Source organism: Rhinolophus hipposideros, assembly GCF_964194185.1.
Source record: "Rhinolophus hipposideros genome assembly, chromosome: 15".
NCBI classification, from domain to species: domain Eukaryota; kingdom Metazoa; phylum Chordata; class Mammalia; order Chiroptera; family Rhinolophidae; genus Rhinolophus; species Rhinolophus hipposideros.
The window spans coordinates 6,706,705-6,733,097 of NC_138061.1; the positions used below are offsets into that span (position 1 = coordinate 6,706,705).

The 26,393-nt window shown below is 49.5% G+C and overlaps 1 protein-coding gene across 2 annotated transcripts in view; it reads left to right on the forward strand.

Moving 5' to 3' along the window:
- The first annotated feature begins 5,504 nt into the window (after positions 1 to 5,504).
- Positions 5,505 to 26,393, forward strand: part of CPXM2 (carboxypeptidase X, M14 family member 2) — a 95,280-nt gene continuing 74,391 nt past the window's right edge. Inside the window, exons 1-2 of one of the 2 annotated variants that reach the window (XM_081074593.1) lie at positions 5,505 to 5,935; positions 15,086 to 15,184. In XM_081074593.1, the coding sequence (XP_080930719.1) occupies positions 5,635 to 5,935; positions 15,086 to 15,184 (400 nt within the window). In that variant the 5' untranslated portion in view covers positions 5,505 to 5,634. The remainder of the gene's footprint in view (positions 5,936 to 15,085; positions 15,185 to 26,393) is intronic. The other variant, XM_081074594.1, reaches the window with a different exon arrangement.

Here is a 26,393-nt window from a genome sequence, read left to right on the forward strand (position 1 = left end):
CTATGTGATAGAAGTAGATGTTTTGAAACCAGACAATTGGAGGACCAACTCTTGACTCAGTCACTTGTTAAATGGATGACATTCAGCAAGTGGCTTGACTTCTAGTGTCCTCAGCAGTAAGACGGGGGAGAATCATCCTCTCCTCATGAAGTCTCGGGAGGATTGTGTCAGTCAGGGACGCAGCAGGAATGGAGGCACATGCAGATAAATGGAAGTGAGTTGAATGACGCCCAGAGGACTGGGCAGAACTGAGAGGAGGAACGCTGACTAGTGACGGCAGACTTAGGCTTGTAGGAAGTCATTACTGCTCATGGGCTGCTGAACTGGAGCTGAGGAGGGAGGCTTCGGGGCGGCACAGAGATACAGCCACCACCAGGATCTCTGGGGCCAAGTGGAGGGGACGTGGAAGGGTCGGTGGGAGGGTTAGAAGTACCCAGATCCCCTTCCCTCTCCTATCTCCTGCTGGCACTTCTCACTGACCATTCCCAGTCAGAAACCGGAGGACAAGGACACTCAGGCCCCAAGGATCAGCCTTCAGGATGCAGGTGGCCGACAGGAATGGAGATCAGAGGGGGTGTAAAGAGAGGAAAAACTAGCATGAAGGTTGGATGCCATCCTGTTTGGAAACTGTCCTGCACAGAGCAGGTGACTTCAAATGCTGGGTCTCCCGGGATGCTGAGGGGCCACTGGCTACTCTGAATGCACTCTCTCCTCAAGGGTCTATTGGTGCGATTTCTCAACAGTTTTTACAACAGCGTCTTGTTGATTACAAATGGAATATCTCAAGCCAAAGCCGGTTTCCCCAGGTCAACCTAGGAATGAAATCACAGAATGGAGGCGACAGTGAGGAGAGGAGCTGAGTTGCAAGGGGGGACCCATGAAACAAGAATAAGTCTTAACAAAAAGATGCCAAATCTACAGAGCATAGGAGTAGGAACAAACATGAAAATTAAATGTGAAATGGGTAATTATGTAGTAATGAGATTGAGGACATTACAAAGGACACTGCCATTTAAACCACAACTCCACAGAGTAATAAACGGGAAAAACCCTCCAGCTTTATAGTTATAATCATAGTTGCCATAACAACTTAGTATCTCTCTCTCTGAGCATATATCTCGAGATTGTATTTTTAGCAATGACTGTGCCGGAGCATGCATTTTTTTCTTTATATAGCAGCTAATTTTTCAAATTACTGATCTTAAAAAAATAATTCCATTTTCATTCTCTCTGAGTGTAAAAGTCTCAGGGATAATTAGGGAAAAGAGCAGGTGTGAAAGTCCCTTATGAAAAATGCTATAAAAGTATTGATGTCTTGACAACATTTGTTTCAAAAGAATGTTCTCTGGACATGTAACACTGTATTGTTCCTTGTCAAGCAGCGTCATATAAATTTTCTCTGTGGTGCTCATAAATATTTGAAAAGTTATTAGCTCTGTAAGGTGTTTGAGGATTATTTGACAAGTACAGATTTAGGCTGGTAACAGAAATTAGCTTAACAGAATTGTGAGTGTCAGGAATGAATGCATGAATAAACATTGGCTAAACTTGCTTAACAGAAAAGCACATAACAGATTCCCAACAGAAGCAAACAATGGGTTGACTTTATTTTATTATTTTATTTATTAGGCTATAACAGACATTTATCATTTATATCCCTCACACAGTGATAACCCCCCCCCCCCACACACACACACCTTCATCTACTACTCCTCTGACATCACATACAGCCTGGGTTGACTTTAAAAAACATCATTGATGGACTCAGAAACCAGGAGGGATTCTGAACTGCCATTTTGGTTTCCAAATTTGCCCCAGCTGCTATGCCCAGCTGGAGGGTTTGGTTTTATAGTACGGCTAATGTCCAAGAAAAGTTACCACCTTACCAAGCTCCACTTAGGCTACCCGGAGAGGCTAATAGTCCTTTGTGTTCCAGATTTAAGTGAAACAAATTATTAGGTTGAAAACAAAAAATTCTCAAAAAGAAGCACTTTTTGCCAATGCCACGAAAGACCCCTATACAAGGTTAGTCATGCAAGAAGGATTGAAAATTTTATGCTTTCTTGTACTCTATTGCTTCCGTGGAGGATGGAAAATTAGCAGATTATAAAAATCACCGGTTATAAAGAGCTTATAAACGCTGGGCAGGGTCAATGAAGAGTATGCCTTACTGTTGTTGCCCATTGGTGAGCCAGGAGAACAAAGCGTGGGTGAGTATCTAAGCCTGAATCCTATGAGGTGGGGCTGGGTTTATGTGGGATTGATAAGCACTGTGGGTTCTTCAGTAGGAGAACAATATATTAGATGGGTGTTTTAGGGAGGAAGCTGGTAGCTTCCCGTGAAGTGTGGATGGTATGTCATAGAAGGGGACCTGCTGAGTAAGTGTTCCAATAGTCTGGCCTGGGGCACTGAATGAGCAATGGACTAGGATACCGCCCGCGGGAATGGAGGAAAAGGTGAATTAAAGGATACATGTCACAAAAAATAGGACTTGGTATTATGTTAGATATATGTTTATTAGATGGTAAAGAAGAGTTGGGACAGTCTTCATCTGTGAAGTTGAAGTATGAGGAAAGCCTCCCTGGCAGATAGGCAGGGTTGAGAAGCAGGATGACGCTGGGAGACCGAGAAAATGAGGTCAGCTTTGCCATCCTGTCTTCCTGTACTTCCTGAACTCTCTTTGTGCCCTGCAGATTTCCCCGCGAGCAGCCCCGGAGAGAGAGACTCAGGTAGACAAAGGCAGCTCTGGGACTGCGGAGGGCGCTGCTGCGTGTTGGGAGAATTGGGGTCTGTGCAATCAGTTCTTCTGTTTGTTCTGCTTGCTTTAACCATGTGTCTCATTGGAAAACAAGCACTAACAGGGAGCATGGTGATTGATGGGATTCATTTCCTGATTCCAGGGATGAGTTGAGAATTATGTTGGGGTGGGACATTCTCTGAATGCTTACCAGACACAGTAGAGCAGGTGTATGTTAATTTATTTACTAAGAGGTGCCAGGAAAGTTACATGTTTTCAGAACTCATGGGTTTGGAGCCACCAGGATCCACACTACCTGATGGGAGCTATTGGATAAAAAAGACGAATGGGGTTTAGTCCTGACTGTCACTAGTTTGCGTTGTGTCCTTGGAAGAGTCTGGGCCTCAGTCTCCTCCTACCGGTACGTAAATGGGAGGGACAAGGTAGGTCTCCAGTTTTCACTGTATCAGAATTACTTGAGCTACGTAGACATGTAGTGCTCAGTCCCGCTCTCAGGAGATCCTGTAGGTCTGGGGAGGGGCCTGGCGCCTGCATGTTTGGCAAGCTCTGCGGTCTCTGATGGAGGTAGTGCAGGGTGCAACTCCAGCTGGATGGTCTCTGAAGCCCGTTCTGGGATGCCAGGAAGCCTTGTGCTTCACACAGCTGGCTGGAACTTCTGGGCGTCTCCGTGCTGTTGGAGCCGCTTTCGGTTTTGCCACTGAAGCCCTGTGCTGGTCTGTTTTGTCGTCTGGAGTGGCTGGCTTCACTCCAGATGAAAGCACCTCGTATGAGTGAGCACCTGGGGAAGTACCACGGAGGAGGGCAAGCAGGCATCCAGAGGGGGTCACGGACCAGCCCGGCCCAGGCCTGCTTGGACAGTGGTGGGAGGGAAGGGGCCCTCCTCCTCTCTCATTCTGGAGACCTCTGCTGGCTGTGGGTTCTGGAATGTCCTCAGGGATTGATGGCCAGGTCCAAGGCCTGCTGGCCCTTGGACACAGTGGAGGGGCCCAGCCTTAGTCTGCAGCCTCCTTCTCTCACTCTGGCCATTCTGCTTTGGCCTGTGGCCTGGGAGCCCAGAAGACCTGCCCCAGAGGATGGCCTTGTTAGGCAGCCTGGGTGGGGTCAATGAGAAAAAACGAGGTGGCAAATGGGGGAGGCCAGAGGCAGAGGATGGCAGTTGTACAGGCTCACGCCTTGCCCACTATGTGGGTTCAGAAGTGTGACACCAGGGAAATGAGGAGGCCTTGCCAGGGTGCCCAGATCCAGCTCACTGGCATCCTGGATTGGCAGGATCCAAAGGGGCTGGGGAAGTGATAGCCCAACCCAGGGTTGAAGGTCACTTTGTCCCTGTGTGAGGCAGAATGGGCCCCCAGAGACATCCCCACCTAAACCCCAAGGACCTGTGAATATGAAAAGTGCATTTCATGGCAAAATGCACTTTTCAGATGTTGAAATTACCACCTTAAGAGAGGGGGGTTATCGTGGATTGCCTGGGTGAATACATCTAATCACAGGAGCCCTTAAAAGTAGAGAACTTTCCCCAGCAGGAAGGAAGAAAGATGTGGCAGAAGGGAAAGTCAGAGAGATCTGGAGCCATTGGAGGGACTGAGCACACCTGTGCTGGTGCTGAGATGTAGAGCCGTGCAGGAACCAGAGAGAGGCCACTAGGAACTCCTAGGAAGGCGTGAGAAGGAACTTAGGCAACCAGCACGAGTCAACCCTGGCCACACTGACTGTCAGCCAGTCCCCAGGGCCTCAGTGCTAGCACCTGGGCAACTGAATTCAGCCAACACCCTGTGTGAGCCTGGAAGAGACTCCAGGCTTCCTAGTGGAGTCTAGAGACTCCACTAGGAATGCTACCTGCTGATGCCTGATTTTAGCCTGGTGACACCTACCCACGCTTCTGACCTGTAGAGCTGTAATAAATACCTGTTGTTTTAAATCACAGAATCCGTGGTAATTGGTTACAACAGCAATAGTAAACCAATGCAGGCCAGTACCTCCAACATCCCTGCCTGAAGGACCAACACAAAGTTGATCAAGGGCAGAAGGTACCTTCCCAAAAGGCAGTAAGCTCCGTCCCTGCCTGACGCAGGGCCCTGTGCGCGGGAGCCAGCTCTTTGGATGCACCAAACGTCCCCTGTGACTTCCAGGAAGGCAGCCCAAGGAAAACTCCACTTTCTCTTCCCAGTCTCAGGTGGGAACAAAGGTCTTCCCGGGTTGCTAGGCTCCGCCCCTGCAGACACTTGACTCCTCACAAACCTGGCCACCTGGGGGCTCAGGAATGCCATTCACAGTTCCTGAAACTGGATCGGAGTCTAGTTGAGAGGAAGGTTTGTGTGCTCGGAGGGGAGCGCATGTCTGGTGTGGAGGCCAGGTTTCGGGCTCCAATTTGCTTTAGGACCTTGGGCGAATCATTTCTCATCGACGATCGCGTTTCTCCAACCTGTGAAACGAAGGGATGGGACAAAGGAATGGTCTCGAGCTTCCTTACAGATGGAACTCTTTTGAGTCTGCGGGGAAGCAGGCGCCCAGCAGGGCAGCTGACGGGCCGGTGTCCGGGGGTTGCAGGGAGCACGAGGTTTGGAGACAGTTATTGGGTTGGAAGGGGCTCCAATACCTGCTCCCAAGGGCGGTCCGCCGCGGGGTCGACGCAGAAGGGAGGGAAGAAGGAAGGGCGGGGCCGGCCCCCCTGCGCCCGCCCCGCGCCTGGCGCGCCCCTGCCCGCCCCTGGCGCGGCCCAGCCCAGCCCAGCCAGCCCGGCGGGCGGGTCACACGCGCCCAGTGCGCCGCGCTGCAGTGCCCGGCGCCCCTGCCCCGCGCCGCCGTCCGCGCCCACCGCCTGCCCGGCGCTCCCGGCCACGGTGACCCAGCTTAGGGAGCTGGGCCCAGCGGGCATGGCCCGCCGGGGGGCCGCCGCGCTGTCGCTGGCCCTCGTGCTTCTGGGGGTGGCTCTGGCCGGGGTTGGGGCCCAAGGCGCAGCCCTCGAGGACCCCGACTACTACGTGCAGGAGATCTGGAGCCAGGAGCCCTACTACGCGCGCCCAGAGCCCGAGCCCTTCTCGCCGCCGCTGCCCGCGGGGGCCCAGGAGGAGGAGCAGGAGCCGCGCCCGCCGGAGCCCAGGCCGTCTAAGAAGGCAACCAAGCCCAAGAAAGTTCCCAAGAGGGAAAAGTTGGCTCCGGAGACGCCTCCACCAGGTAAGTACCTCTGCGCTGGGAGGCCCGAGGGGCGCCCGTGGCCGTGCGCCTCTCTCCGCGGTGGCCTGCTGGGTCTGAGGGGACAGCTGGTTTCTCATTCCGTGTGTCTGGCGTGAAGGAGCCCCAAGAACCTCCGCATCGCTCCCCCCTCCGCCCCGCCTCCTTTGAGACTGCGCTGCGCACTCCGCCGGCCCCTCCGAGGTCCCCAGTGCTTAACCCTGGCGAGCATTGCCCTCGGGTAGAGACAGCTGTGCAGTTGAGAAGCTGCCTGGGGAGCTGGGTCCCTCGTGCCCCAAGTTTGAAATTTACTGATTTACTGAGCAAAAGGTCTTTCTGCCGGACACTCTTACTTCTGTGCCTACTTTTCAGTCTTCCTACAGGGCGTTTTCTTGAGAGTGAATTTCCGATTTGGCGATGTGAATGGCTGGTGTATTTTGGCACAATGGCCTGAGGAAAAGCACAGCAGTGAGCCTTTACCCAGCGTGTCCCCTCTCAGCTCCTTCCCCATCTCCTGCTTTCTATGGGTCCCTTGAATTCTTTGCTCAGTTGGGGCAGGAGGGCAGAGCCTCTGCTGGGGAACCTGGGGCTGCACCCAGATCCTGGTGCCTCCCCCCACCCCCAAAAGGCTAGCAGTACCTGGTAGCCTGGTATCTTTCGTCCATCCCCAGTTTCCGCCAGCCCAGTCTTGGGGAAATGACTTCATTCAGTTTCTTACACTCTTTGCGAATGTGGACATTCTCTTAATTCTTCCAAATGTTCTTTGCTCAAATTGCAAAAGGCTGTGGTCCTAGTATTTCAATATTGAGGAGTGAGCCGGCTTATGGCCAAATTCTCTGGCCTTTAATGGCCTTCCTTGAAAGGAGATACGTGCTGGTGGCACCTTACACTGCTCCAAGCATGGCAGGAATCACCACTGTTTGGTTAAATTGTTCATGAAAGTCTGCAGTGAGGCAGTGGGAAAGGAGTGGAGATGGGGACACAGAACCCTTGCGTGTGTGGACACGTATCAGCAGCCCCTTTGCAAGTACTTGGGGGTGGGGAGGGCGTCCTGCAATATTTCGGTTTTAGTCAACTCTGTGAATGAGCAGCCCGTTCTGCAAGTTGTGTGACCCTGAACAGAACCATCCAGAATTTCCAATATTTTCTGGGGAGTTATGAAAATGAAGATTTGGGAAAGCCACAGTGGCTTAATAACAGGAAGCAAGAGTGGGAAGAGACCCTCATGTGGGTAAAACGTCTGCCGTGACTCCATTGAAGCTGTATGTACAACTGTTTCATGTAATTCTTTTAGTGGCGTGGATTTTCTTGTTACTTTACAGATGGGGACCCTGAGGCCTTGACAGTTTACTAACTTGCTCAGTGTCACTTGCTGGCTTGGGAGATTGGAAAGGCCTTTTTGGGTTTGGTAGTTTGAATCAAATTTGCATGTTCTGTGTTTAGCACAGTGCTGGGCAAGGATGGGTGGGTGGGTGGGAGGCACATGGGTTAGGTACTGGTATTTATTGGGGGGGATACAGGAGAGGGGAGTGTAGGAGCAACCCCAGACTGAGAGTCTGAAGACCACACTTAACACCCAGGTCTGGGGCTGGGCTCTCAGCTTCCTGGACCTCTCCCTGGCTCTGCTACCCCACTATACTTTGCCAGTTGTTCTAGAAGCTTTTCAACAAGATGCCAGTGTGTTAATACATGGTTGTGCTAGTCCGTCTGTGAACCCTTCATTCATCCCACAGGTTGTTACCAAGAACCTGCTCAATATGGGGTCCTGGGGGAAAGGAGAGCCACACAGCCCCTGCCCCCACCCTGTGGAATGGAAGTTGGGGGACTTTGAGAGACTAATGGCAGGTGTGCTGAAGGCTGGATCGCTGGTCCCCAAACTGAAAACTCGTCCTTGGAAATTCCAGACTTGGCTCAGAGACTCAGCTCAAGGCCTCCCAGGGGAGCGGCCTCTGGGCCTGCCATGTTTGTAATGCATTGTGTGGGGCTTTTTAGAGCACCTCCGACTATAACAAGCAAAGTGTGACATTTATCACCCATTTTCAACTCCTATCCTTTTTGTGGGTGGTGGTGGGGAGAGAAGGGCATTTGGCCGGTGGACTCCTCCTCCCTGGACCCCAAATGGGGGAGACTGGTTTAAGAATGACCTTGATTAGGGGAGTCGGTGGTAGTTTTCTGCAGTTAAACTGTGTTAAGAGAGACCATTCCCCCCCCCCCCATTTTAAGTGGTGGCTTGATGTATGTACTGCTCCTGATATAATGGAAGCATTCATCTCTGCACTGGACTGTTTCATAAACAGGTGTCATATCTCAGGAAGGCATTGATTTGTAGAGGAAGAAGAAACAGTGGGCCTCGGTGAGGGTGTTTAGTGTGAACTTGAGGTCTCGGCTTCGCTACGTGGACAGTGCATGCTATGTAACGGGCCCCGAGGAGTGAAGGGTTAGAGTCAGAGATGAATAATCATGTGAAAGCTTTCATAACGAATTGAAAAGTTTATCATGTGCTTTGTCTCTGCAGATGATAAAATGTTTTCCAGACAGCTCTTGTCTTGCGCAAATGTTCTGTGTGTCAGGTTCCAGCGGGGATTCTTGTTCATCTCATAGGAAGGTTGACTTAAGGAGCCAGGGGCATCGGGATTGGATCTCCATGTGAGTTTTGGCTCTGACGCTTGGCTGCTCTCTCACACAACCACAGAAATGTGCAGTGGACATCATGTGCCGATGTCCTGGGGATGGCTTGGACAGACGAACCCTCTGGTTAATTGAGAGCATTGCATTTTCCTAGGAGTGGCTGATTCCCAGAGAAGTGCAGCCCTGATTTACTGAGTAGAGTGGAATCTTTAAAACAAAATGCTTAAGGTTTTATTTTGAATAACTGTAGACTCACAGGAAATTGCAAAAATAGTGTAGTATATACAACAGCAAAACCAGGAAATTGACATGGCTACAATACTATTAACTGGATTATATGCCTTCCATTTCAGCAGTTTTTTTACCTGCACTAGTGTGTGCGTGTGTAGTTCTTTGCAACTTTATTACATGTACAGATTCGTGGAACCACCGTTAGGATGCAGAACTGTGCGATCCTTTTTTGAGATTGAGTGAACTCAGTATCATACAATTTCTGAGCGCCTCACTGTGAATATCAGTTAATTCCAGGGTTTTAGAACTTGAAGGAAATGAAGCAGCTGTCGTTGGTCCAGTGTATCCTGTTCCTTGCAAGAGTCTGGTGCTGGGCTGCTGGTCTCTGCTCACACCTGTCTGCTGATGCACTCTCCCCACCTCCCATGATGGCCCGTTCATTGGATAACAGTACTGATGACTAGAATGTTGTTTTAGCCACAGGGACGTCGGGGCCTGGCTGCCTGCTTCTCTCTAATTCCATTCAGTCAACTGTTTCTAGCGAATCCAGTAGTTTCTAGATGCCTGCAGTTGGACTGCTTTGGGATTCAGAGAGTGAGTATCAGATTCCCAGTTTTCATTACCCCAGGTGAAGAGAAGATAAGGGACCACATTTTGGGCATGCCAGTGGGTTTGGGTTGCATTTACTTTGCGTGTCATCTCCAAGTCGATGACCTTGGTTTGTGGTTATACTCTTTTTAGAGAATAAAATGGAACAGAGAAATAAACCGTAGTTATATAACTCACTTACCTTTTCCCTCCCAAGTGGCAGTAAGAAATAAACAAGCGAATAAACAAGACACTAAATAGGTGATTTGAAGAAATTTTTTACACCCCCCTCCCCCCACTGTGTCTTGGGTTAGAAGTAGGCTAAGTTTATGCAGCCTTTGCTTTTCGGGTTCCTACTTGTTTGCTTGTTTGTCGCTTTCTTCGAGGAACAGGGAGAACGCGCCACTGTTTGAAAATGCTCATGCCCACATCACATCCATAGTCCTGGTCCATAGTTCCCAGCCATGGAATTTGCAGAGTGGGCAGCGAGCCACGTTTGTTTGTACGTCTGTGCCCAGAATCTGCAAGTTTGCATTTTGTACTGTGTTGTGCCCCAGCCCTGGGGGTCGGGGTAGGGGGAGGGGACAACGACTAAAGAGTTGTTATTTGAGCATATGGGATTGTAAACAAAGCCCTTTCTGTGTGCGCGCTGTAAGCCAGTTGCTGGAAAGACCTTCACTTGTAAGCCTTGCTCATCTCTCTTGGGGGTCTTTCTGTGTTTGGCCTTCAGATGGAAACATCTTCTCTTGGGCAAAGCTGGAGGGTGAGGGTTAGGAGACTGTGTTTGCAAATATTGTAGTATGTATTTTAAAAGCGATCCAATGCGTTCAGCACACCTACACAAGTAACAAGAAATCTTTATATCACGACTTTATAGGCTCATTTGAAGAGTTCAATCCAAAGTGTTTTGTCCAGATAAACTCCCTACAAAATTCTGAGGGAAAGGACGTTTTATAAAAAAGCTCATTTCATGTACATCAGCAAGCAGCTTTCTAAGATACACCTCTTTCCAGAATGCTTTCCAAAATCAACTATTCATGCTGGCAGGTTCTCCCTGCCGGTGCCCATGGTTCCAGAAACCAGGGCTTGTGCATAGATAATGAAGGGGAGACACTCCGTGGTTGGGGAAGCTGGATTGGATGCTGTGGTTCTTAAAAATAGCCACCGTGTTTCCCGTGGGCTTCAAGCGTCCTCGGCTGCCCGATCTCATGGGAGATGTCACCTTCAGCGCCCTGACAATGGCAGCCTGCACCCTGGAGCCTGGATTTTTGAGATGGAGTCTGCTGGCTCTCCCTGAGGGGCCGGAGAGCCTGGGCTATCAGGCTTGGTGTCTCCAGGAATGGCTCTGCCCTTGGTGGCCTTCTTGGGTCCTTGCCGCCAGAGCTGCCCCTCTGGGATCATGAAACTTGTGATTTGGGGTGTCTTTGGATGGCCACGGGAAGGGCTGGCATCCTGTCAGCTGTTCATCTGGGCCCCATAGGATGGTTATAGTGGCACAAGACACCTCTTCAAATGTGAATTTAAGACTAATGTCATGGATTGTTATGGGATACTCAAGATGTGTAGGTGTTTGCCAAAGCTTGTTCAGGATCGGAGAGAGCTGGAATCAAAATCTGGCTCTGCCACCTACAGGCACGTGTGACTTCTCTAAGCCTCGGACTCCTCACTGTCACATGGGAATATTAACAAGCCACACTTCCCCAGGGGGTGTGTGGTTAGATGGGTCAACGTGCAGCCTCCCAGCCTTCGGATGGACAGTTCAGAAGCACTTTCTATCCAGTTCCCCAAAGTCCCCAGCCAAGGGGAGTCCCAGAAGGTCCTGCTCCACATCGCAGCCTGGGCAATTGGCATTTCCTCCTCCGCATCTCCTTCCCTTCACTTCTGCTTTGTGGAGTCACCTCCTAGATACCCTTGTATACCGAGGCCTTGTCTCAGGCTGTTTCCAGGCTGAATCCAAACTGAGACAGGCAAGTACCCACGGAGCCTGGCACATCTGCACCTGCTGCTGTTACGTGGTGGCTCTTTCTTTAAAGAGCTCCTTATCTGGTTGCCAGTCAGGAACGTGGCTGGGTGTGGCTGTCTCTCAGGCCGCAGGGACCCTGATGGAAACCAGGCCTTCTGCACAAAAGCTGCCCCGGGAGAGGGCAGAAGCTGACGAGGAAGACAGCTGAAATGGGGCAGGGGAGGGCTTTTGACTGATTGATGGGCTGGTTGATTTTGGTCTAGCCCTGGTGACAAGTACTTAGAAAACTGCACTGGTGCCACCATCTGCACCCCAGACCTTCCAGGTCACCAAGCAGGGGAAGCACGCTTCTCATTCAGCTGCTCTGCCTGCCTTTCAGGATTCACCTGATCCCTGGAAAACCCATTTCCACGGGGAGCTTGGCTGTCTCAGAACTGGATAAAGGCACAGGCTGTTTCCTCCCCACGTCCTGGCCTCGTGCTAACATCCACTGGAGGACGACTGTAGCCACCATTGTTTAGGCTTTTCATGCTTACCTGCAGAGTCCTGGCTCTCGTGTGCGACGCTGTCTGCAGACGTGCATAGGTTGCAGTGTTTTAGAAAGCTGTAATTATTGTTTGTCCCTATGCCATCAGGCTTCATTGCTAGGGTGCTCCTGAGAGGCTGCTGTGCACGTGGGGGAGGCCTCCCCCCCGTCATGTGAGTTTCTTAACAGGAGGCAGGCGAGGGGCTTAGGACTCCTGCTCAGCCCTTCCCAAGACGGAGTGCAAATGCTGTTGGGCTGGAATTTCCTGGGGAAAATGCAAATATGCAGCAAAGAATTTTTCAGTTTCTGGGGTTTGCTACTGTAAGCTCCTTGTATAGAGAGGAAAAAATAGTTTCCTATCAAACAAGAAGCACTCTATTTATCACCATCGACCAGAATAGAACATGGGGCCCGCATTGGCAATTCAGTTTTGCTACTTTTAAGGAATTTAGTTTTGTCACGCAGCCCAGATGGAGATGTTGATTTGATTCTGGCTCCTTCTCTGTATGCTATTTCCACTTTACTCTCTTCTTTCATCTGGACAGACCATATGTTGCCTTTCTTGTTATAAGAGAGGAGGCGGCTGGGAAGGGCCTAGACTCTGCCACCTCCTGGCTGTCAGTGACCTTGGATGTGTCTGTTCCCCCTTCTGAGCCTCTGTGTCCCTACCTGTAAAATAATGTTCATAGTAAGCTTCCCATCCTCAGGGGGACCTTGCCAAGATCAAATGTTATAATCTACGTGAAAATGCCTTGTAAATTGTGAATCACACTCCACATGTTGGCTGTTATTCTCCCAGCAACTGGAATGGTGCTTTGTGATGTGTGGGGGCTCGATAATAATATTAACCATGAAAAGATGAAAGCCGTCTTTTTCCCAGTGGTTCCTGTAGTCAGTCACTGCCCTAAGCACTTGCCATGTATTATATATTATTTGTTTCTTCTCCATAACTGCCATTGAGGCAGGTACCATGCCTCCTCATTTTATTGACGAGGGCATGGAGAGGTGAAGTGAGTCACCAAGGACATGCCGTGGTCAGTGCAGGGGCAGTGCTGGGAACTGGGTCCTCAGGCCAGTGTATCACCTGGAGCTGCGTCTTCCCGGGAGAAAGTGGCTGGGCCCTGCCTGTTGTCTCTGCCCCCTTGCCATTCCCTTCAGAGCGTCTGTCCCCCACATGTGGCACCCCTGGGGAATCAACCTCTCAGGGGTAGTGCACATGTGCCCCCCAGCTGGGCCCTTATGGGATTCCCAGAGCTGAGCGGGGACGTTTTTGTCATGGGCGTGGATCTGGCGTATGGGAGGTGAGGCGTGTGGCCTGGGCCAGGCTCTGTGACACGCATTTCCACGTCATTGATGGAGACTGCAGAGAGGTGGCCCTGGGCGAGAGCAGGCTCCCAACGAATGGCCGAGGATTGTGATGGTACATTCAGGGAGGGTTGTGATGGAACACGTCTTTCTCAGAACTTTGGCTTTTTCCTCACATATTTTGTAAAACTTTTTTTCCCATCCTCAATATCTTATCTCTCTGCCAAATCAGACTCCACATTCGCAGAAGTTATGGCACCGGTTTTGCCAATCAGGGTTTTTATAGAACCTCAGTCAGGAAAGGCCACCTTTGGACGTCACTGGCCATGACATTCCTCCCCACAGAAATGGCACAAATGCCCAGGTGACATCAGGCTGATGTCAGAGGCTCCCAGGCGGACAGCCTTCCTCTGGCCTTTCTGGATGTTTTGGTTCATTGACGCCTCGACTCAAGGGGGATACTTGATTTTGTGATTTTTCAGCTTATATGAAAAATGGAAGCCACTCTCCGTGGGCATCACCCAAGAATCTGACAGAGAGAACTGTTCTTGGCTGGGCCCAATGCGCACTTTGTATGTTTTGAAGATTTAAGTTTTTCTTAAGAAATACCTTTTTTCTTTTGGTGACTGGAGAACAATCTGAAATGATTTCATTAATTGGCATAATCGACTCTATGGTTTTGGTATTTCAACTTGCTTTATAAAAGTCCGGACTAAGTATCTTTCTCCACAGACCTGCCCCTCCTCTTGTTTCTGTCTGTCATTGAGTGACTCATTCGTTCATTCATTCTGTCATTAGTCACCACAGATTATATGCCATAGTCTAGAACTAGAACAGTGAGAAAAAGCAGATGCAGTTCCTGCCCCACAAACAGAGCAGCACGGTGTGCCGAACTGCTGGGGGCTTGGCTGCGATGGCTCCCAGCTGCTCCCTTCTCTGGAGCATTGCCCTTGGAAGGTTAAAGCTCCCACTGCCCAACTGGTCAGTGTGTAACCAGAGGCTAACCAGCTCTAGTCTCAAAGAGGAAGCGGGGGGAGCAACCTGTGCAGGTCCCGCTCTAGACCTCCCCGTGGGGTCAGACTGTCAGACTCTCGCTGAGAATGTGGTCTTGCTTAGCTCCTTCCTCTGCCTCGTCCTGCTTCCTCCTCCCCTTTCTCCGTAGAGCCCTTCCTCAATACACCCCGTGTACCCGAACCCCTGCATCTGGCTCTGCTTAGAGGCAACTGGACCACAAACAGGTGCCAGCAGAGCCCAGCAAAGGAGGCACTGATTTAGGTGGAGAGTTCAGGAAATCCAGTTCAAGGAGGGGATACAGAGCTGAGATTTGCAGGATCAGCAGGAGTTAATTAGATGGAGATGAATGGAAGGACGCTGCAGGAGGAAGAACAGCACGTGCCAAGTGCTGGTGGGAAGGAAACATGAACTGAAGGCTAAAAGGAAGCTGGTGTTTCTGGAGCAGAGAGAGAGGGAGCATGGTGTGGGAGGAAGCTGGAGGGGCCCGTGGGGCTTGAGCAGGCAGACGTCCTGGCCTCGATAAGGAGTCTCATCACCAGGGCCTTGCAGAGCGTTGGTGGTCTGGAGTTCCAGCTCTTTTTATCAGTTAGAGGTGGTGTCACTCTCTGCGCCCCAGTGAGGATGAAAGGTACAACCACAGGGCGTTTTGCACTCTTGGAACAATAAGGATCTGCAAGTAGACGTTGTTTTCTCAGGAGGGTTTATTTCCCTGTGTGTTCCTAAGAACAGGCTTCCTCTCCGTTAACCAGCAGCAGCTCAGAGTCCAGGGTACCCCACTGGGGACAGGGGAGGCAGAGGCGGAGACGCTGCTCTGCAGAAGGTGCTTCAGTTCTCACCACCCTGGGACAACTGGGACGTATGTCAGAGTAAAGGCATGTCTCTCTGTCTTTCTTTTTAGGTAAAAATAGCAACAGAAGAGGCGTGAGAACCAAGAGCTCTGAGAAGGCTGCCAGTGATGATCACAGCGTCCCCATAGCCCATGGTGATATCATAGAGGGTGAGTGAGATCCTGTGGAGAGCCCGACCCCAGGGCCATCACCGGTCCAGCGACAGTGCTGGCCCTGGGAGCAGCCACCACCACAGATTGCTGCATGAGGCTACCAGGGAGCTGGCTGCTTCTTCTGAACCATCGGTGTGGGGGTGAAAACCTCCATAGCTGCTGTCTTGTCTGCCGTGCACAGTAACTCACAGACAGATTTTCCCCTGAGTTCTGAATTTTCCAGAGCTCCTGGTTACCTTCCCTGCCCCTCCCCCTTCCTCCCCAAAGATTACATCATTTTTTTTCTTGTGGGGCCTCAGAGCTGCCCCTAACCTTGGCTGTGCGATTCTTACCTCCCAACCAGACCCGGGGGCCTCCGGGGTCAGAGAGTAAGTCTTCCACTTACAAAGCATGCAATCCTCATCTTGGCCTCTTCCTGCCATGTAATTTAGTTATTTACCTTAGGATGATTGAAGCCATTAGTTCTAGACTCATAGGCAAAGTCTGGTCCCTGAGTGACAGCTACATATTCCTATTACCATTACTATTGTTTATTTCTGTTACCCTAAACTATGGTATCTAGGATCACACTTCTGCTAACATTAGTAATAGTAACCATTTATTAAGCACTTGAGCTCTCAGGCGTTGCTAGTCATTGGGCCTCACATTTTGACTTCCACTGCCCCTCTGAGTATGTGGATTCTATTATCATCATCACCCTTGTTGTCACAGCCTATCCATATTTTATAGATAATGAGACTTGGTAATATGAGTAATATGAGTAATATGAGTCACTTACCTCAGGCTATGCAGCTTGGAAGTGGCAAGACAGGGATTGAGACCCCAGATTTTCTGATTCTAGACTTTCTGCTCAGCAGAACAGCTGCTCAAAGTAAAAAGGGCATTTCACAAATTTGCGTTTACAGAGGCAGGACCTGTGTCAATGGCCATGTGAGCCTATAAACCACATAACAGAGTTGATTGTCACCAAGGGAATCGCCTGTTCCCTTAGTCATAAGGTAACGATTTGGGGCAGTGTTTCTAACAAAGAACTCGCCATCAAAGAAATCCTAGATATGACTAACAGTGGATAGTAAAATAAAAAACAGGAATTCAAGCAAAAATGAACCTCTGCAGTCACTTAACAAATGAGAATGACATTCTGTCTTCAGGTGGGCAGGTGTGTACTGTACCATTGCCACTGAGACGACCCCGCACGTCAGAAGGGTGTGCTGAGGGCACCCGGGAAGTTGGGCTGTGTTTCTGCGTTTCTACATGAGTGGTCATGTGACTCCCCACCTTGGGTGGGCCTCGGCATGACTTTGTGTTGTCTTCACCTAGCAGGCCGACAAAACATCCCCTCAGGCTTACAAACTCCACGGGGCTGAAGCAGCTTCCAGTGCTGGCCTCTCTCTCTGGGTGCTTGCTGCCATCAGATCTGGGCCTAGAAGTTCTTTACTATCTTGTTCATTCTTAAGTACTTTTTTTTTTTTAATTGGGGAATATTGGGGAACAGTGTGTTTCTTCAGGGCCCATCAGTCATTGTCCTTCAATCTAGTTGTGGAGGGTGCAGCTCAGCTCCAAGTCCAGTTGCCGTTTTCAGTCTTTAGTTGCAGGGGGCTCAGCCCACCATCCCATGTGGGAATTGAACCTTGTTGTTGAGAGCTCTGTGCTCTAACCAACTGAGCCATCCAGCCGCCCCTCTGGAAGCTCAGTGGCAGCTTGTTGTCTTCAATCTAGTTGTGGAGGGCGCAGCTCACTGGCCCCTGTGGGAATCAAACCGGCAACCCTGTGGTTCAGAGCTCACGCTCTAACCAGCTGAGCCAACCGGCCGCCCCGTCTTAAGTACTTTTAAACATATTTTTAAAAAATATTTTGTCCAGATTTTTTTAGTGGCTTCAGCAGACGTGTTGCTGTGCAGTACCTCAGTTCACCATTACCATAATAGGAAGTTGTTGAAATTTTGGGGGTTATTTTCAGAAAGATTTTTCAGTGCCCATTTCACTGCACATATGCACATGTACATGTGTGCACACACATGCACACACATGCACACACATACACTTAAGTCTGTACATGCCTCCTGTTCTGCCACGGGCACGTTCCCCTTCCCCCACTCAAAGTTGTTCCACTGACCTTGACCTAAGAGCTCTTCCTGAATGGGTTGGGATCACTGGCCTCAAAAGCAACCACTGTGTCTCTGATTCCTTGAACGTCCTTTGGCCTGTGAAATTTCTTTACGTTGTTCTTCTGTTCAACCAGAATTAAGGACAACCCTGGTTGGAAGAGAAGTAATGGAGGTCCCTGCTATGCAAACATGGAAGGAAGAGAAATGATGGTGGGCATGGAGGTGTTGTTTCTGGAGGCAGGTGGCACAGCAGCTAGGAACACAGGCCTGGGGTCAGGCGGAGGTGCCTGTGGGGTGGTGCTGGGCAGCACGGGCCTAAGGTGTCTGGCTGGGCACTCGCTGAAACCTGTGTGCCTCCTCCTCTCAGCAGCTCCCTGGTGGCACTGGGGGGCCTTTCTGGAGACGTGGCAGAATGAAGGGGTTGGGGTGGTACAGATGTCAGCTGCATCGTGTCCAAGGTGACAGGTGGAACAGATGTCACCTTCATCGTGTGCAAGGTGACAGGTGGAACAGATGTTACTTGCTTTGTTTTCAGGGTGGTGGGTGGTAGAGTTATTAACCTAGAGTTATTGAGCTATGTGAGAGGATGGCATCAGAGGGCCTGTGTCAGATGTGGACTCACCTCTGGGGAACTTTAGCTTTGAGGGAGAGGTTATGCCCATGACTAAGGATCAGTGTCGACTGGGACAAGTATCCAAAATACATCTGGGGTATTATTCTGTAAGAGCATCTGCAGGTGGCTGGGTTATCGGCCCAGGTCTTTGCTTCTCTCTATGTTCATACCCTCTGCCGGGTAGCTTCAGTTTCCTTCACGAAAGGTGAAAGCCTCTTGACTTTGGGCTGGTCCGTCTGCCTTCTTACGGCCAATAGAATACGGTGGAGTGATAAGGTGCTGTTCTGAGCCAAGGTCGTAGAGGCCTTATTTGTTTCCACTTGCTTCTTGCACCGCTGCCATGTCCATGAGCAGAATGTGTGCACCTCGGCCATTGGTCCAAGGAGGCTGACAGAGGAGTGGAGCAAATACAGCCCCTGCAGCCTGGAGCCACCAGCTGAGCGCAGCTGGTCTGCAGACACCTGAGAAATGCATGCCTATTGTGTGCCCCTAGTGTGTACATAGCAGCAGCTAACGAACACAATGAAGGCAAAGAAGGTCCTTGTTTTTTAAAATGTTGCATAGAATTCTATTAAAGGGATGTTCTAGATTTATGTAATCCCCTCATGATGGAAATTTAGGTGGTTCTCAATATTTTGCTATTATTAAACAGTGTTGCCATAGAATTACCACATGCCCGTGTCATTGACCCTGCATTGGTTGAACAGTAACTCCCTACTTGGCATTCAAAACCCACCATGTTTTGACTCATTTCTCGTCTCTGCCTCCCTTTCTTTCCAGCCAGATGGGAGCTTGTTTCTCATACATGTCCTGTGCTGAAAACATGGCTTATGTGTTTCCTCTGTAGGGACCTGGACAGGCATCTAAGTTGGTGAGCGAGAGGACAGCTTTGGGTCAGGCTGTACCCTCACTGGCTGTGAGACTCCGGGCAAGTTACTAACTACTCTATGACTCAGTTTCCTACTCCATAAAGTGGGGATGATAGCCCTTTATAGGGTTATTGGAAGGAGAAATGAGGCCTAGCACACATAGCACACAGTAAGCCCTCAGCAAGCACTGGCAATGATTTTTATTTGCTATCTTGGGATTTTTCTGTGCCTCAGTTACAGGAGTTGGCAGACATTTTTAAAGGATCAGCTCATAAATTTATGCTTTACTGGCCAAGAAGTAAAATCGAGGATATTATTATGTAGGTACTTAAATAATCATTTAAATTATAACCATTAAAAAATGTAAAGACCATTTTTAAATCACAGGCCATACAAATGCAGGTGGTGGGCTGGATTTGGCCCTGACCTGGGCTGTGGCTTGCCTACCCCTGCCTTAGAACTTCGTGGTTCTGCAAATGCTGCCTCCAGGAAGCCTGCCCTGATCACCTGTCTTCCTCTTTCCTGTACCTCTTCCTTATGGTCCCCGTCGCCTCCTCTCTCACATCATAGTGATTCCTATGCATGGCTCTTCTGTTCTGGGAGGCTATGAGTGCTTAAGAGCAGAGCCCCCTTCTGATCGATCAGGATGTACCCAGTGTTGGTAGCAGCACTTGACACAATGGCAAACTTGTTTGTTGAGCACCCGCACTGTTCTGGGCTATCGAACAGGTGTCCCATGTATGTTCAAGTGGATTCTCCATGACTAGACCTCAGGGCTAGCCCTCCACATGAAGTGCTCTTTGATCTGTAGGAAGGAAGCATGATTTCCAGCCATCGTGGAAGTAGGATGGTTTTCCCAAAGCCATACACATTGTTGAATAGCAACACCCTTGGTTCCTCTCCATCGTGCCCGGGCTGGGTTGCTGGGTAAGATTTAAGGGCTGAGGGTTCAACCAGGTACCATGCTTGGAGATTGCCCTACATTGTGTGTGTGTGTGTGTGTGTGTGTGTGTGTGTGTATGTGTATGTATTAAACTTGAGGGTTTTTATTGTATCTCAGATGGTTTGGTTTTCATCCAAGCCCTTGTTGTGAGTTTCTCTGCATTGTTGCACAGCCAGATGGTTCTCTGAGGCTCAGTTCTGCTCTTTTCCCAGACATCTGTCACAGCTGTTGAGGGTGATGGTGTAAATCCCAGACTCCTGATTCTGGAGGAGTGGCTGACATGCTCTTGGTTACCCTGACAGATGCTATGATAAATGGTCCCATCTGTATTTCAGACTTCTTTGGAAGTGATTGGGGGCACGAGGGACAGATTGAGATGGAGTCACAGCCTCTTGGACAAGCCTTCGTCAGGAAACCTGAGAAACGTAGGCACTGAAAAACCCAGGGCTCCGGCCCCCCTTGCTGTTTTCTCCACTTTTGACTCCATTTTGCCCCAAAGTTATTTTTGAGTCTCTGAAATGAAATGTGTGCCTTGTAAGGCTTTTCTAGCTTTCCTTTACAATCTGGAAAGATTTGTTTTGTTTTTCCAGTGGTTTTGTGGCAGGGTCTTCACTGGGTTGGATTAGGGGTCTTGGGCGTGCTTTGCCCACAGCAAACTGTAAGCTGAGTGTTTATTAAAACCACATGACAGTGTGACCAGCCTGGGCCATAGGCTTCAGCAGCCTTGGTCTGAAACTGCAGCCACAGTGGACTTGCTGGCCTAGAAATACCTCCCAAGGGTCAGGGGACAGAGCTCTGATGTGCTTGGTAGTACCGATGGGTGTCAGTTAAAGGCTCCCATCATTTCTGTAACCCAGTTGTCCCCAAGGGTGGTTTTGTGTGACCAAGGTCACACTGTTGCATTTGCCGAGTGTGAATTCTAGTGCTGCAACTCCGTTCTCATGACCAAGGCCAGTACATGTGCCCCTCTTGCTCTTGGGGTTTTGTTCTTGTGATAGACACTCTGCCTGTGTCCTTCCCATCTTTCAACGCTTCTGTGGTGAGACCTTTATTCTGCATTGCTGGTTCTAGGACACAGTTAGCAGAAAACCCAATTCACTATATCATACCCTAAAACTTGAAAAGAAAATAGAAATTTAACCCACTTGAAGTGGAAATTGTCCTCAAATACATTTGTTTCCTGGCTTATAAATATTTTGACTATGAAAGTAGTGAATGTACCTTGTAGAAAATTTGAAAGATAGAGAAAAACACAAAGAAGAAAACAAAACGAATCCATAGTCTTTTCTTCCGGGGATAACCACCATCAACATTTTGGAATCTGTTCCTCTAATTTTTTTCCTCCGTGTATGTGTGTGTGTGTATACAAGGACAATTTTACAGGTATCTTTGTAGATCATACACACACACACACACACACTTTTTGCAAATTGAGCCAGTCCTGTTTTATAACCTTCCATACTCACTTAACATGCTGTTGTTATTTTCCGATGTCATCAACTGTTCTTTCACAAAACTAAATTTTTTTCCAGTTTGTGATGGAGTCATAACTGCCCTCCTGTGTTTTAAGCCACGTTGTTTCCAGTTCTTCCCTGGTGGGGAGCAGCTCTGTACTGCCTCTTTGCAGCTGAGTCCTTTCACCTACGCCTTAAGTTCATGTTCCTAGAGGAGGAACTACACAAAAGGAGTTCACTGTTCTCTAGAAAGTTTGTACCAACTTACGCTTTGACCAGCCTTTACATATAGTCTTGCAGCCATTTCCTGCAATGGGCTGTGTTGATTTATGGGAGCTCTTTCTATATGAAGGACGAGGGACCTCTGCTTATACATTGCTGTACAGTGTAGTTAAGAGCCTGAGAGCCAAACTGCTCTCAGCCCAAAGCCCAGCCCACCGCTTACTTGCTGTGTGACCTTGGTCGTATGGTTTAACCTCTTTGTGCCTCAATTTTCTCAAATATAAAACAGAGACACTAATTGGACATATTCATAGAATTGGGATGAGATAACTCAAACAAAACACGTACAACCGTGGCTGACACGTAACAAATGCTTGGTAAGGCTTAGTCACGCCTTTGTTAAGGTCCCATCGAGTGAGCTTTATAACAGTCATTCATGTGCGTGCGTTCTACTAAGTTATGTGGTGCAGGAGTCACATGGACGTGGAAAAAGTCATGAAGATAATCAGCTAGTGACTGAGGTTTGAGAAGTGCTATTTTGAACCAATAATGTTTTTTGGCTTTATTAGCAACAAACTATTAGAACAAACTATTAGAACAAACTATTAATTTCCCATGATGATGCAGACATCGTGGTTATCAGTTATATTGGATTATGATTCAAATTCATTAATTTCTTGGGAAATGTTGGTTGGGCTTCGGGAATTCAATGATGAAAACTCAGTTGCTGCCCTGTGACATTAGCAGTGTGGTTTGTCCTGTTTGGGGGCTGGAGTGGGTAGGATGAGAGGAATGGGTGTGGGAGGAGGGAGTCTTGGGAGGCTTTCAGATGAGGCAGCACTATTCAGTGGTCAGAACCACTGAGACCTCAGGTGACTCTGGTCAGGCTCCGGGCATGACAGGTTTCAGGCGGTGTCCACTGATACCCAGTTCCCTGATGTTTCCTTTGTCCCATCTGCTGGGACCTGGCCAAGAGAATCTCTGAGCTCATGTCGCCTTACAAAGGAGAGCCACCAGCTAGGTTGTGAGGGTCCCAGAAGACTCTCCTGGGAGCTGTAGATCAGGGCATGGGCCCCTCTGCAGTCCTGTCAATCAGAGCCTCTGGGGAGGGGTCTGGGTGTTTCTTATAAGCTCAACAGGAGATTCTAATGTTGGATAGAGTGAGAACTGTTGCCTGGAGGAGTCCAGAGAGGACAGTCTGAAGGGTCTTCTGTAATGGGGGTGTGACCAGGCTGTCCAAGGGTGATTAGATAAGGCTGAGATTAGCTCCTTTCCCAAGACCCTGAGGGAGGTGTGCCCCTGGGGAGCTAGTGACTTCTGAGACAGGCAGAGAGCCACTGCAAACACATTGTCCAGCACACCAGGAAGCTGCCTCCACACTCTCATTGATCAAAGGGAATGTCAAGTTCAGAAAGGTGAAGGAAAGAATGTCTTGAGTCAGAGCTATTCAATTTATAGGCGACAGTGAGAGCTAAAGTTCAGAATGGCTGTGAGCTTGTCCCTGGCAGAAGAATTCTTGGCTTCGCTTCCAGCAGAGATCACAGCCGGCCAGATAGCCTTGGCTCTGCGCTCCCCTCTGCCAACTGGTGGCGCCTGTCCCAGCTCCACTTCCTTTCTCTGGTGGGACCCCAAACACCACCGTGCAACTTGTATTTGTATCACACTCTTGAGTTTTCGAGTCAAACGGCGGTGGCATAAAAATTGTGCCTGGGGTTTTATGTCACTCTTGATTTTCAAATTCTAACTTGGACACCTCGTAGCTGTTGAGCTCTGTTTAAGCCTCCTTGAGTCTTAGTTTTTTTACATGTAAAATGGAAATAATAGCGCCCATCTCTCAGGGTCCTCATGAAGATTAAATGTCTTCAGAGGGTCTGGCTCAGAGTAGCTGCTTACACGCTGGCCCCGTCGCTCCCCAAATCACTACTCTTTTAAAATAATTTTTATGACTTAACTCTCAGAACAGCTTCCTCCAGACAGATTGGAGGCATTGGGGGTGGGGTGTTGGGAATAAAGGTCCAGATTTAGAATTCTAACGGATACAATGACTTCGCCCTGTAACTCGGGGCCACAAAGACCTCTAGGACAGTAAATGCAGTGGACACTCTGAGTTCCAGCTCGTAGGAAAGAGCTGGTGTGCTTAGGTTGTAATTCAAGGTGGTGAGGAAGATGAGGACCGATGAATGTGGGCCAGAGTGCTCAAACCGTTTTGTAAAGTGGCTGCAGTGCTGAGGACTTCAGCACGGAGAGATTTAATTAGTTGTGTGTGTGCGCTCGCGTGTCGGAAGGAGGTGTGGAACCAGGCCGATCATCCCGTCTGTCTTCACCCGTCTCCTTGGGAATGGAGCCCAGGCCTGGAGAATGACACCCGCTCAGCACAGGGTGTCCTTAGAGAGCCACGCAGCTTTTAAGAGACAAATAGAGTCATCTTTGACGCCTGCCACTCTCTTTCCTCCAGATTGTGGCTTACCTCCAAGCTCTAATTAGTATCTTCCTGAAGTGTTCTTTTCACACCTTTTTTCTTGTTCTCCTCACCCACATGCTGCTGAGGATCAGCGTCTCTTTCCTCTTGGAGACAACAGGAAGTAGATTTGTTGATAAAGGGTTTTGTTTGTTTTTGTAGGAGGGGCAGGAGCTGTCCTGAGGAGCTTTTCCTGGCCGCAGAGCTGAGTCCTGGCTGGGTTTCTGCAGTGCAGCCTGGCTGGGGCTCAGAGGAGGGGTGAGGGGCTGGGGCTGAGTCTCCCACTGAATCCAAGTGCTCTCTAAACCTAGTAATGAGCTCCTCCACAGACATTATAATTGTGCTTATAATGCAAACATATTACAGTCTGTCACTTCGGGGGTTCTGGCCTTGTTGCTTTCTTGTTGCCTGCCAATATCCAAATTAAGCTTTGAAACACTTGTTTCTCCTCCATTTTACGTGAGTATCATGGCAGCACCCGTCTTCCTCAGTAAAGTTTCTAAAGGATGGAAAAAAGTCCTCCATGTTGGACGTTGACAGCTCCTTGGACAGGGGTAGGATGTTTCTGTAAGAATTTAAAACCAAAGGAATTCTAACTTCTTGTTCCAACTTTGCATTGCTTCTGGAGTTCTTTGGCAGAGTCCACTGGGCTTTTTGGGGAGGGTGTCACTGTGCACTGCTCAGCCCTTCCTGTACCATGTGTCTCTGTGTGTCTGTATGTCTCCAGCACATTATTCCAGCAGTTCTTGCAGAGTCTGTGGCATGTGTGGGAGGGAGTACATTTTCTAAGCACTTGCATGTGTGCAGATGCCCTTCAGTACCTTGACTGATGACTGACAGTGGATTCTAGGTTCCAGTTTCTTTCCCCTTGGCCCTTGGATGCCCAGGTTGCCAACGAGAAGTCTCGCGTTCGTTTGATGATCACTCCTTGGGATGCTGCTGGCAGTCATGGACGTGCAGAGACTGTAGCTGGAATGGTGCTGTGTGTCTCCTGCTATCCTCAGCCCTTCTAGAGTTCCGGTTCTGAAGACGTGGAAGTGTCCTTGAAGTGGGTTAATTCATTCTGTGGATTTTGTTTGGCTGCTTCCTGCCTTTGGGGTTCTCATTTTTAGCAGCAGTCCCCTCATCGTGTCCAGAGTCCAGGGTGCAGCTGAAAAACTGAAGTTCTGTAGATGTCCCTGCGAGGACCAGGAGACATCCTTGAGTGATGGCCCGAGGGACGGGGAGCTGGCGGCCACATGCGGTCGGCCTGCCATTTTCTGCTGCTTTCTTGTGTTGCTGTTCTGTCTTTGCCAGCGCAGGGCGTGGCCGGATGGGGGAACAGCCCCCGGCTCCTTCGTAGGCCTCTGCACGACTGGGCACCTCGGATGGTTTGGGCTGCGGTGGGGGCACAGGGTTTCCCTTGCCCATGTGGCTCTGGGGCCTCCAGGCTGCTCTGTGTCCTTCATTTTCCTTCTGGCCTCTACCTTCCTCCCGAGTGTCTTTGCAGAGGTTTCTTACTACTTTCGCCGTTGAGTAGACCTGCCGAAAATCTTTTCCCAGGGTAGAAAGAAGAGGAGAAAAACGAATCAGGTTGAAATATACTGAAACTCCTCAGAGTTAAGTATTTAATACGAAGAACATTTTGGTACTCTGTGTTTTGAATGAATTTAGAATGTTTAAATTAAAAGGTAATTTTCCTGCCCATTATTTCCCTGTCCTGCAGTGTAGGAAAACCCTTCATTTTCCTAAATGTGGAGGCTCCTGTGTCAAACTTCCAGCATTAGTCATTAGGATGGGCCTCGGAACCGTTGTCAGGAAAAGGGTGATTCTGACCTGGGAGATTTGTCTCATGGATTTTTGCATAAAGGGATGAGGGACAGACAGTTTGTGCTTAAACTACTTTATAGTTCAACTTTTCATTAATTACAAATGTGATTTGGGAAGGCGGGTAACTCTCAGATGGTCTAGCATGCAGTGTTTTGCTGAGTTTAGTGGGACACGGCACCACACCCCGCAGCAGGTAGGTGCCCTGCGGTAGGTAGGGATGCAGGACATGCTTGCTGAGCTAAATTGCATTGATTACGGGAAAGGAGTGAAAGTCAATGTGAAACAGATGTGTGGTGGAAGGAAAGGAGTGGAGACTCTCGAAGGAACAAGGAAAGAGTGGTGGAATAAGAGCAGCCTCCCGAGGGAAGGCAGTGCTAGGGCTGTGTCTCTGACCCCGACTGGGGCTTCTGCCATCTGCCTGTGTGGGGACAGGATGGCGAGGAGGAGGAAGTGGCCACAACCTGGGAGAGCTGCTTCAGCAGTAGACTGAGGAAGACCATTGGGACATCTGCTTCAGCTGCTGTAGTCACACCCGAAGCCACAGGAGCTACCAGGGCTTCTGAAGCTAAGCAGGCTTGACGGATGGAAGGTCATGGAAGAGTTGGTCTGCAGATATGCTCACGAGTGCGGTCCTGAGTTAAACTATGTACGTGTGTGATTTGATGGCTGCTAGTGTAGATGGCTCCCGTGACCTCTCGTGGGTGAGGCCTTGGGTGCTGACTGTGGATTGT